The 12,954-nt window shown below is 34.5% G+C and overlaps 1 protein-coding gene across 1 annotated transcript in view; it reads right to left on the bottom strand.

The window, feature by feature from the left end:
* The window catches only part of LOC146001862 (uncharacterized), a 16,390-nt gene extending 5,726 nt beyond the window's left edge, over window positions 1–10,664 (bottom strand). The window contains exon 1 of the mRNA XM_083139570.1: window positions 10,535–10,664. Within this exon, the coding sequence (XP_082995696.1) occupies window positions 10,535–10,588 (54 nt within the window). The 5' untranslated portion in view covers window positions 10,589–10,664. The remainder of the gene's footprint in view (window positions 1–10,534) is intronic.
* Window positions 10,665–12,954: the final 2,290 nt, after the last annotated feature.

Raw genomic sequence — 12,954 nt, 5'->3', positions numbered from 1 at the left:
ATCGAGGATGAAGGATGAATAAGTTACATCACACATGTGACTGTTTTCAAATTGTAAAATATATAATCACTTCTTGTGTAAAAGAAAAAGAAAGAAATGTCATAGCATACTGTTTTGTTGCGTAGCAACCAGTTGTAAGAAACAAGTGAAGAGAGATAACAAGAACGTTTTTTGCATATAGTTCGAATCATAGTAATTGGTGCATAATTAATGTATTTATTCAGTGCAAATAATAAGTATACTCATCAGAGAACAGTATTGTGATTTTGAACTATATACATTATTGTTATTTCATAATTTGCTGTGAAGTAGAACAGTGATTTACTGAGTATAATGTAAAATGCTCAAGCCTCTACGACACTAGCAAAAAGTGGCGACCGTGTGACAGGACTCTGAAGTTAAGTAGTTCTTCGGATAAATGATGTGAAGTATAATCTCAGTAGGTCTGGGATTGAAGCGGATTCTAACTGCATTTGATGTATATTCAAGTATTTAAGTGTGTGTAAGTTCTGTTTTCGTTAATGAAAAATGTCTTCCAGAGATTCATCTAAATCTCGTAGCAGAAAGAAAACTGCTATGCAATACGAGGGCACATATCTAGCAACGTTTACAAACGTTCAAGGTCAAGAAGTTAATTCTGATGATAAGACTGATACCAGTACTCGCAAGGTGGAATGTTGTGGTGATACGAAAGCTGACATCAGATTTGTTCAGTGCTATAAATGTCTTTCATGGTTTCACTTTTCTTGTCTTAAGTTGTCACTTGTTCATTGGTCTATTTATTCTACTACGGTAGAGAATTACTTTTGTAAATCTTGTGAACCTATCTATAATCCATATGAATTGTCAGCTTACAAAGAGAGTATTAGTCCTAATTTTAACGATCTGCTACAAACAATCAAGAACATTCAGTTCGTGGTAGTTAATTCTAGTAAAGAATTAAAATCTCAGCTTGAAGATTCAAACAAAGAATTAAAAAATCAGCTTGAAGCTTCCAATAGAGAATTGAAATCTTCCAGCGAGGAATTAAAATCTCAGCTTGAAGCTTCCAATAGAGAATTGAAAACTTCCAGCGAGGAATTAAAATCTCAGCTTGAAGCTTCCAACGAAGAGTTGAAATCCAAAATTGAAACTTCCAATGTCGAATTACAGTCTAAAATTGAATCTATGAATTTTGATTTTAAGCAGGTTAATAACCGTATAGACATGTTGGCTTCTGATGTAACAATAAGAATCGAATCCTTAGCAGAAACGTGTGTAAGTTCAAATGCAGAATTAAACCAGAAGTTGCAAGAAAGCATGCAAAATTATGACTGTAAAATATCAGACATTCTTAGTATACAAGATCTTCGTGAGAAACAAATAAATGACATTGAAGGTTCTTTACAAGGTGCAAAAGACGATATAGGTAAACTCAAATGTGGATTTGATGATTGTTGTTCGCAAGTTGAAACATTCGATTCCAAGGTTTCACAGTGTTTCGAAATTGTTAATCAGTACGATAATAATTTGAAACAGCTTGCATTGCGTGTTGATGTCATTGAGAATAATATGCAGAAACCAGTTAATGTAAATTATGGTGGTGCTGATTGTACTGTTACAGGTACTTCTCAGAACAAATATTCTAATACGAACACTCAAGTTCATGGTATTGATAATGTTGCAAATCGTCAATCGAGAAGATTAAATGTAAGGCATCATTCTGGAACTGGTCATAATCATGATTCTGGTTTGAGTGATTCAGATGGAAGTTCTATTAACTCTACGGATACTACTAAAGTAAAGACGTTTTATGTAAGGAAACCGCATCTTAAGCATGTAAGTTGGAAGCAAAATCGCAAACAATCTAGTTTACTTAATGCTAGAAAGACGCAAGTAAATTCTAATTGCTCTTGTATGAATAGATCTAGTTGTATTTTAAACGAAAACAGAGTACAAACTGAGAATAACATTGATATTTCCTCGAATAACGCATTTCCTGAAACAACATCAAATATGTTAGGTAGGCCAGAGGACTTCCGCAGTTATGGAGGATATTGTAATTTAAATTACACAAACTGTCATCGCACTTGGTGTTCCGGTTCTACTAATTATACGCAAATTCATCCAGACAGGTCTGATAACACAGCTTCAAGAATGAATAATACACAGAGAGCATTTAATTCTCATAATGATAACGATGAGTCTAGAAGGAAACTGTTTAATCGTTCTTACCCTTGCACATATTTTGCTGTAATCAACAGTCACCAAACATTCATGATAGGGCATTTGTGAATGGAATAGAAAATTGTAATGATGCACATAATTTTCAAGAAGATTGTAATACAAGACCGAACTCTGATTCTTTGCCCTTGTACATGAGGAAAGATAGACATTTGAAGTTAAATGAATTGTCTTTATTACCAAAGTTCTCAGGTCGAGTTGAAAAGCAATCTGCAAGAGAATACTTGGAACAATTAAACTCAGCATTAGATCTGATAGGAGTGCCTGCTGATAAACGATTGCAGAGCATTCAGAATTGTTTTACAAATCGAGCAGCTTATTGGTTTAGAACACACAAAATATATTTCTGTTCTTACACTGATTTCGAAAGTAAGTTTATTCAACAGTTTGCTTCGCCTGAAATGTTACAGTCACAGTTAGCTGTTTAAGGAATCAAAAATACGACCAAAATGCACATGGTAGTTTAGTAACCTTTGCACTAAAAGCACATTCCACATATTGTAATTTAGTGAACAATCCGAATGATGTTGATGTTATACAATTGATAATGAGCCAGTTGCCTGATAATGTTGCTAACAATATCGCGTGTCATAGTGTTCAGACGATGGATCAGCTTACAAATATGCTTTGTAAATTAGATGTTATTAGAACTAGTAGGAAAGGACTTATGCATTTACCTGAAGATTTAGATTGCGACAAGTCTAACAAAGGTCTTAAGAAGAATGAACATCAAAGATTAAATGTACGACAAGTAAATATTCGACAAGCAAGAAGTACTAGTTCTTCTTCTACTCAAACTCTGCCTTCTGATAATTTGGGTGCCTCTGTTGGAAATAGTTCAGACAATGTAAACCAATCTATGAGTTCAAGATATAATGAAAGTAATGCTACTAATTTTGGAAATTTCCGACGGAATAGAAATCAGATGTTTCCTAGGAATTTTTACAATACTGGCAGGTTTTACCGTAACAATAATAGAAATATCCCGAATGAGAATTCCAGACAAGATAATGGTCTTCATTTTAGGCAGCCTAATTACAGATTTTCTAGGAATGGTTACTATAATAATAACAGATCTTTGTTTCCCTCTGTTTACGAAAATTGTCCACCACAAAATCGAGATGTGCCAGTGGTGAGTGATACAATGAGGAATCAGCCCAGCAATATGCAAAGTAATATAATGACGAGTACATCTAATGCTGGTGTAAATCCTAATTTGACTCAAAATCCAACTTCTGGTGTTCAGTCTTTACAATTTAATGATGCTAGGCAACAGCAGTTGGAAAGGCAATCTACTTTAAATTAAAGTGGCAGTCGGAAGAGCCTCTTTCCCTCTGCACCACCTACAAGAGGCACAAGCAAGAGTCAAATGATTTATTTAATGTTTGTGATGCTATGCAATTTTTGAATGAAAATGCATTAAGTAACTTGCAAATTAATTTTTTGTTAGAATGGTTTGAGGAAGAACCTGACTGGGTTATTAACGATGAAGATATCCCTGTATCTTTAACAGAAGTTCCAATTTTACATGGAATTATATGTCAATTGCCTATCATTTGTATAATAGATTGTGGTAGCCAAGCAAATGTTATGAATTATGAGGTTTGGTGTAAGATATCATCATGTATTGGTAATCTTACGTTGGACAAGGTGGATGACATTAGATTATGTGGATTTGCTGGAAATAAAAAGTGCAAAATTGTCGGTTGTAAGACGATAAATATTCAGATTGACAGCGAATACTTTCCAATGGAATTTTTCATTTTAAAAGAACTTAATGCAGGCATTATTTTAGGGGTTCCTTTCTTACCAAGGTACAAAGCAATTGTGGATTTTAGAAATCAGAATATAAGATTAATAACTTCATCAGGAAAGCAAGTGTGTACAACATTAGATAATAAGAATTCTAGTACGATAAGTGTGGAATCTGACAAGCTTGTATCTGATGTGAAGCATGATACTGACATAACTGAGAATGAATTCCAGTCATGTAGAATGTTAAAATATGTACATATGTTAGATATTGAAACAAATTATATGCCTTCCCAGAGGGATATTCACGAGAAAGTATTTGCAATTGAAGATATCGGTGACTCACAGAAACGTGATTTATTTTCACTCTTATGGAATTATCACGAACAATTTTCTGACAAACCAAGACATGCCAAGGTAAAACCATATAAGATACAGTTAGACAGTGACGTACCTATTGCCACGGCACCTTATCCTATACCAATTTCTAGGAGAAAGAATTTAGAAGAAGAACTCGCCAAATGGGAAAGTTGGGGTATCATACATCAATAATCTTCCCCATATTTAAATCCTCTACACATTGTGCCAAAACAAGGTGGTTTATGGAGACCAGTAGTGGATTTTAGAAATTTGAATAAGCATGTCATCAGTCCTCAAGTTAGAGTTGAACCAATTCATGAAATGTTACAACGATTTTTGGGATCAAAATATTTCTCTTCTATTGATTTATCGTGTGGCTATTTCCAGATCCCATTAACTCCAGAATCACATCTTTATACTGCTTTCTCATATCGTGGTAGACAGTATTTATTTCGATATCTTCCCTTCGGCATACGATCTGCTGTGTCCATTTTTCAAGACAGGATGAACAAAATTTTCACGAGAGAATTCAACAACTTTGTTGTTTGCTATTTAGACGATCTCTTGATCTTTAGTAAAACTTGGCAGGAGCATTTAACACACCTGGAAGCTGTTCTGCAAAAATTGAAAGACGTTAATATGTCCATAAAGTTTTCAAAGTGCAAATTTGCTTCTAAAGAAATTTGCTTTTCTTGGACATATTGTTTCTGGAAATGAAATTAAGGTAGATAGTAGCAAGAATTCTGCTATAATAAATTTTCCAACACCAAATAACAAAAGGTCACTTCGAAAATTCTTGGGTTTAGTTAACTGGAGAAGAAAATTCGTGAATAAATTTGCAGAAGTTGCCCATCCGCTTTATGAACTTCTAAAGTCGAATATTCTCTGTACGTGGAAGGAAGTGCATGTAGAAGCTTTTGAAAGGTTACGTGATTTAGTTATATCTCCAGAAGCTTTAGCACAGCCTAATTTTTCTAAACCTTTTAACATAAATCTAGATGGTTCAAAGAAAGTATTGGAGGTGTTTTATGGCAAAATGGAGAGACACCAGAAGATAATCCCAGGATTATTCAATATGCAAGTAGAGTTCTTCGTGGTAATGAGTTATCTTACAGTACACATGAAATCGAATGTTTAGCAATTATTTTTGCTCTTGAGAAATTTTATATTTATGTAGCCGGAACTAAAATTAATTTGTTCACAGATCACAAATCTCTTTCTTGGCTGGAGTCAGCAAGAACTTTAAATCCACGTTTAAATAGATGGTGTTTAAAACTGCAAGGTTTTGATTATGATATCCACCATGTTTCGGGAGTAAACAATCAAGCGGCTGACACATTAAGTCGATATCCCGATACTACTACAGGAAATATTTCTTTATCCGAGTTGCTTATTAATAACTTAAAATTGGATATTATTGAAGAAGATACTTTGGGATTCTGGAAGGAGTCTCAACATCGTGACTCATATTGTAGTGCTTTAATTCAGAAGATAGAGAACGGAAATCTTTCCAAGTCTTGTAAGACTCAGTATGCTTTCCAAGATAGCATTTTATTTTTAAAATCTGTTTCTGAAGATAATTGGAGATTAGTTGTGCCAGTTTCATTAATACCGAAAATCTTACATAAACTGCATGATATGCAAGGACATTTTGGATATAGAAAGGTTTTCAGTAAATGTAAGAAATTATATTATTGGCCAAAGATGAACTTCAGTATTAAACAGTATTTGAATAATTGTTTAACTTGCGCCAGAACTAAACAAGCTGTTTTGAAAAATGAAAAGGATGATTTACACGTTTATTCTACCAGTCCACATTATTTGATTTCAGTTGATTTGATAGGACTACTTCCAAAATCTCAAGGTTACACATTTATATTGACTGTAATAGATGTAATGTCTAAGTTTCTTATGGCATATCCTTTAAGGAAAGCAACATCTAGAGAAGTAATTAATAAATTTAAACTGCAATATTTTTATCATTATCCTGTATGTAATAGTCTACTGTCTGATAATGGTTCGCAATTCAAGTCACAAGAATGGAAAACTTTTGTGGAAGAATTTAAAATAAGGCATATCATAACTTCAGTTTATTCTCCGTTTGCCAATCCTATTGAACGATACAACAAGGAGTTAATTAGATTATTAAGACTGTACATAAGCAAAAATCATGAACATTGGTCAAAATATTTAAGTTTTGTTTTAGGACTATTAAATAACTCCGTATCTGAAGTAACGGGATACACTCCAAATGAATTATTTTTGCATTACGAAATAAGAGATCCTGTTTTAAACCAAATTGATTGGCCTGAGACATTGAAAGCAGTTCCTTGGAAATATAAATGTTTAATTGCCAAATCTCGTTTGAAGGAAAAATATAAAATCAAGCCTAAGGAAACTAGTGATAGATACACAAGGATAGAGAAAAATGATATAGTATTAGTCAAAAACCATGGACAAAGCAGTGCTGAGTGTAAACGAATACACAAATTTATGGACTTGTGGCTTGGTCCATATTTAATTAAAGAAATTAATGGTAACTGTTGTGAATTGTTATCGTTGGATGGAAAGAGAACTGTACAAACACATAATGTATCCAATTTAAAGAAATTCAATTGTAGTCAGGAAAGAAAGGACGAATTATGTAAACTTAAGTAATTTCAAAAGATTTCAACAACCTTTTATTAAGAAATGTTAATTACGTTTTAAATAATTATGATATGTTTTAAATATTTTCTGTGTTAATTAATGACAATATGTATGTCATGAGAAAGTTTGTTTTCTTTGTAATTTTTCATGTTATCTAAAAATTTTAAAACCAATGTTCTAAAATTTTTCTCCGAAGGAGGGAGAATGTTGTGACTGTTTTCAAATTGTAAAATATATAATTACTTCTTGTGTAAATGAAAAAGAAAGAAATGTCATAGCATACTGTTTTGTTGCGTAGCAACCAGTTGTAAGAAACAAGTGAAGAGAGATAACAAGAACGTTTTTTGCATATAGTTCGAATCATAGTAATTGGTGCATAATTAATGTATTTATTCAGTGCAAATAATAAGTATACTCATCAGAGAACAGTATTGTGATTTTGAACTATATACATTATTGTTATTTCATAATTTGCTGTGAAGTAGAACAGTGATTTACTGAGTATAATGTAAAATGCTCAAGCCTCTACGACACTAGCACACATTGATTAATTGTGAAAGTGACTGGTTCTGATCCGCATCATTCTGTAGAATGATACGTGGTGGAGATGCTGGGTATGAATACTCAGCCTACGTATCATTATCTTGTCCAATATTATAATCATGAAGTGGCTGGCTTTTAAACAATTCAAAAGACGTATTTTGTATTTGGTACAGAGTCTGAAGAATACCTTGCTAGAAGGTTGAAACATAACGTTTAGTTTTATGTTTTATAATAAAATAAATTCTGCCTTGGTCAGCATATTGAGTTTTTGAGTATTTTAGGACATGAAATCAAGTAAAATGAACACACTTTGTTGCACCTTTTCGTGAGATTAGCACATTTATTCCCTTTTACTCCCTCTTTGATGCTTCAGCACCTTTTTTCTTACTTTCCTTCATGTTTTGTTAAAAAAAAATGGACAGAAAATTAATGATTTTTAACTTTTCTTGAGCAGCTCCATGAAATCTTATAGTCTCATTTTGTAGAGCAGAAAGAGAGCTATAAAATCATACAATATAATCATTGGAGCCCAAATAGTTCCCAAGATAATATAGCAAAACCCGCGAAAGAAAACACAAACTCCAACGAAATCTATTCGGCAGAACGACTGTTCTCTCTGCGGTCCGCGCGCATTATATACAGAAGGCGCAGAAAAAGAGAGCATTGGATAAGGCATTTTATCAGCACCTTTTTGACAACATTTTCAGAACTTTTTTTACCCTTTCCCGACCATCTTAAAATCCTTTCCCTAGTTGTCACAAACCAACAGATACTGGGACGAGAAAAGAAGAAAAACTAGAAAGGTTGTATGCTTAGATGGGTTAATAGGGACTGGGCTTACAGTTGAAAGTGAGGTCCGAACGAATGTGAGAAGTGTCTCTGTGGGGATCAAATCATTTACATGACTCGTTTACCTAGACAGCATTACCACTACGTCATCAGGGAGACCCGAAATGCTAGAAAGAGGATACAAGAAAAGAGAAACAGAATAGAGAGACAAATCATAGGAAGGAGGGAATAGGTAAGCAATTTTTCGCTATTCCACGGCGATCCTTCTTCTGGTCATCTTCTGGAAGTTTTCTCAAAACTAACATTACAAATTCCTTAAAGCATTAGTTAGTATTCGACCTTGACAAATGAAAAGATCTTTATGCAGGAAATAATTATCTTATCGTTATTCCTGGTAGAGTTATACGTGACAGAACTTCGTTGCCGACAAAGAGAGGTGGTGTGTAATGGGAAACCGCAATGGAGTATTGTTTCCGGGAAAAATATCTTAATCAGGAAACAACAATAAAAACAATAGAAGCGCGTGAAAGAAAAACCGAGTATTATTAAGAGTGTTGTTATACTATTTCCTTTCTGGAAGTAATGTGTTAGAAGTAGAGTGAAATTATTTCCATAACATCCCTGGCTGTTGTGCAGTTGGAGCTTGGAAGCGAGTCATAACTCTCAAAGCCTCCAATCAACAAGCGAGCTGCTGACGTAATCTTAATCCAGCGCCAATCACCAACGCTCTTGCTGACGTTCTGCACTGTTGGTAGGCTCGCTAACTATGCTTTCGCAGTTAGCTGGAGATGTTACAGAAATAATCCGACTATAACACGCTTAAGACTCAGCAAAGAATTGCTTTTAACAGTAATTTTAACAACAATTACTCTCTTAAAGTAGCTTTTCAACTGAGTTTCTGCTCGTCTCGACATCGCCTAGGTTTTGTTTCAAGTTTCGAACACACAGAAATAATCCGACTATAACACGCTTAAGACTCAGCAAAGAATTGCTTTTAACAGTAATTTTAACAACAATTACTCTCTTAAAGTAGCTTTTCAACTGAGTTTCTGCTCGTCTCGACATCGCCTAGGTTTTGTTTCAAGTTTCGAACACACAGTTTTCTGTTCGACGCTACGAACCCTCGAAGAAAAGTAATTATTTGCTTGGATGTAGGAAACCAAGCTGCAAAAGTTTACTGTTGCTATGAAAGGATTAATTTTGCAATTGCTATGAAGAAAATCGTATGCGTCGACACTGCGGAGGCTGCGGGGGTGGGGAGGAACTAACACAGGAACCACCGATTTATAAGACAATAATATGATTAGGAGTATAAAAATTCAGGGCGCTCGGTCGCCTATTCAGTGCTTAAAAATATTATACATATTTTCACTGTTGCTGGCCGAATTTTAAAATCTGTGGCAATATGGTAGAGTCGGCCATATATTACAATGTGTGTATAGTATAGGTTATTCATGCTGTTGCCAGTTGAGGCATCTTTAGGAAGGCCACTCTGGCGAAACAAATAATTACTTTTAATCCAATCTTGTATTAATTAATAAATTTTTAAGATCAAATTTTAAAATGTGTAGCTTTATCTTAGTTGGATTCATTGCTTTCTTAGGCCATATTTGCCACAAAGAAAAGAAAAACAAGAAAAGGTGGCTGCTGGGAAAAGGGGGCTGGAGCCTGAAATAGTTTTAGTTTTATCTACCCCTGAATATGAATATTGATTGATTTGGTGTTTTAAGTCCACTTTATGCACAGCAAGGCTATTCGGGACTGGAACAACAGTTTAAAGTGGAATCCGTCCACCGGGTATCGAACCCGGAACCCCTTCATTACAAGGCGACGACGCTACCACTGCGACATCGTGGATGCCCTGAATATGAATATGATTTTACTGTTTAAATCATTTGTCTATATATTTTTAGATGTGTTTATAACATTTCTTAACATAACAGTGTTTGGATGAAGCACTTATGCTCCGCATATTGTTGTAAATGTCAACATATTTTACTGCAGTTTTTTTAAAAAAATGATTTCAGAGCATGGTGTCGGAAAAGAGTGAGCACTGACCTACAGGAAATAATATGAACATTCCCGAATAGCCTGCATGAAAGATTTTAAAATAATATAGCCCTTTTAAAACAAATCAGTTAAGTGTTTATGCCATATGATGTAAAGCAGGGTGATAATTTTTCTTCAGATCATTATAATAAGGTATTATATTACATACCTCAGATTTCTGCTCCTTTTCTTCTTCTTCTTCGAAATCACCTGTGTCTGCCATTGTTAATTTTTTGTGCGCAGACGGTCGACCCCTGTATCGGTTTGTCACTCCATGTGACTCTTCTACGTCACAAGTCTTTTGGAGTTGATGGGGACGGAATCTCTGGAAACAATACAATTATCATCAACATTCATTATTGGCTATCTATTGTTAAATAAGAAAAAAATGGCTTATAAAGAGTTTTCCAATAAGAATGATATGATTTTGAAATGAACTGGCAACTATGCTTCAAATGTTATGACTGTCACTAGTTGTCATTTGTGTTTAGTATACTGTGACAATTCATCATGGCTAAATACACGCTTTAAAAACGTTTGGTTATTATCTTAAAAAATATATGAAAATAGACATTCTTTTGTGAATACTCAACGTGCACTTCGCGAAAACTATGGTCCACATAATCGCCATTCTGTGCTTGCTATTTGTCGAATCGTTGAAAAATTTGAAAGGGATTTTACTCTTCACGATGCGAAAATACCAACAAGAGGTCGAAATGCAAGAAGTGTAGAGAACATTGCTGCTGTAAGAAGTAGCATTGCAGAGGTTCCAAATTTATCGATTCCTCGTCGTGCTCAAACATTAGGACTTAGAAGAAAAACTTCTTCTAACAACAACTTGGCGTATTTTGCGAAAAGACTTGGATTAACTCCTTTAGATTGCTTTTTATGGGGTTATTTGAAATCTATAGTCTATGCAAACAGACCACGAACCCTTGATGCATTAAGATTGAACATCGAACGCTGCATTCGTGACATTAGGCCCGAGTTATTGCACAAAGGCATGGAAAATTGGATTCATAGAATTAACTCGTGTGCACGAAGTTGAGGTGGACATTTAAATGATGTGTTATTCAAAACATAATGTAATAAATTATGCTTCAAAATAATATTAAAAGTTTGGTTGTATCTGAAATAGTTTTTATTTTATTTCATTGTAAAATCATATCGTTCTTATTGGAAAAGCCTCACATAGGGTTGACATGTTCACAATAAAAGTGCTTTAACGTGTTTTAAACCTTTAAATCGCTTGCGTAATTTTTTTTGGTTGTGTCTAAACTCGAGTAATGGCAGAAAAGCGAAGTAAAATAAACTAAATAAATCAATAAAACCCATTTATAGGAACAAGTTATGATAAAACAAACTGAAAGTACAATAAAACCTTGTTAATCGGGATTGATAGGGGGATAAGTTGACTGGTTTAACGAAAGTCCGGATTAACTGAAATAATCTAAACCAGTGGTTTCCAACTTCAAAAGGTCCGAGGGCCAAAATTATATCCAGCAGTTGATAGGCGGGCAGCATTTTTTTGGGGTGGGGATTAAAAATTACAAAAATTGTAAGTACTGAACTGAAAATGTAGTACTTTCGCATGACCTAAATTTCTAAAATGAGGCAATAAAACAATGGAATTACAAATCAAAATTGTATAATTACAATTTATTTCACAAAAACCCAATACTTATTGATGAATTGAAAGAAATTAAAGACACACCATACAAATAAGAATCCTTCATAGTAAGTGTTCAATGTGAAAATTGAGCCCGATCTGCTTCTTTTATTTAAGTTGTATTTTAATTTCTGTATTTGAAAGTCTCGGAAGGTGAAGCAGTGAAGAAACTGCCAGTCTACTTCTGTAGCGGTTCATGATGAACTTCATTGAAGAAAAAACACTTTCACACGTGTATGTGCTGCCGAACATAGATGTCATTCTTTGCTCAAAACTACGAAGGTTTGGAAAGCGTTCCTTTGAAAGGTATTTGAAAAAGTCTGGCTCCTTTTCTTGCCTAGTTTGAAGGAACACATCGCCTTGCAAATCACGCAATTCAAGTTGGAGAGAAGCTATTTTAATTTTCAATCTTACGTTTTTTGGAGATATCGCTCATTTCGATATTTGCACAAACTTTAACAATCAGTCACAGTACAATCCGAGTTGGGACACTGGAAATCTCTTCGTACTTCGTGCATAGTAAAACAGATCTCTATAGCGCCTCTCTGCAGTTTGTTTCTGAACACAAAGAGTGAAGCCTTCGCGGAAGCAGGCGAGTTCATTCCACATAGCGAAGGAATGGAATGCATGGTGTGAAGAGAAAGTTACGTCACTTTAGATTCTTCTGATTATCATTATTGACTGCAAAATCAATTCTACCTGTGATATTGTCTTTCTTCACAGAACATCCGTTCCTTCAGTAAAAAAAGAACGTATTTTAATAAAAATAAATAAAATTAATGTACTTTGTAAACTGGCTTCGCGGGCCGCAGAAAAAGGCAACGGGGGCCGCATGCGGCCCGCGGGCCGCCAGTTGGAAACCCCTGATCTAAAAGAACAGTAGAAAGTGCATTAAAACTCCGTTTATAGCAACAAAACAC

Source organism: Lepisma saccharinum, chromosome 18, assembly GCF_977018435.1.
Source record: "Lepisma saccharinum chromosome 18, izLepSacc3.1, whole genome shotgun sequence".
Lineage (NCBI taxonomy): Eukaryota > Metazoa > Arthropoda > Insecta > Zygentoma > Lepismatidae > Lepisma > Lepisma saccharinum.
The sequence above is the reverse complement of the archived record's forward strand: the minus strand, read 5'-3'. Positions and strand labels throughout refer to the sequence as shown.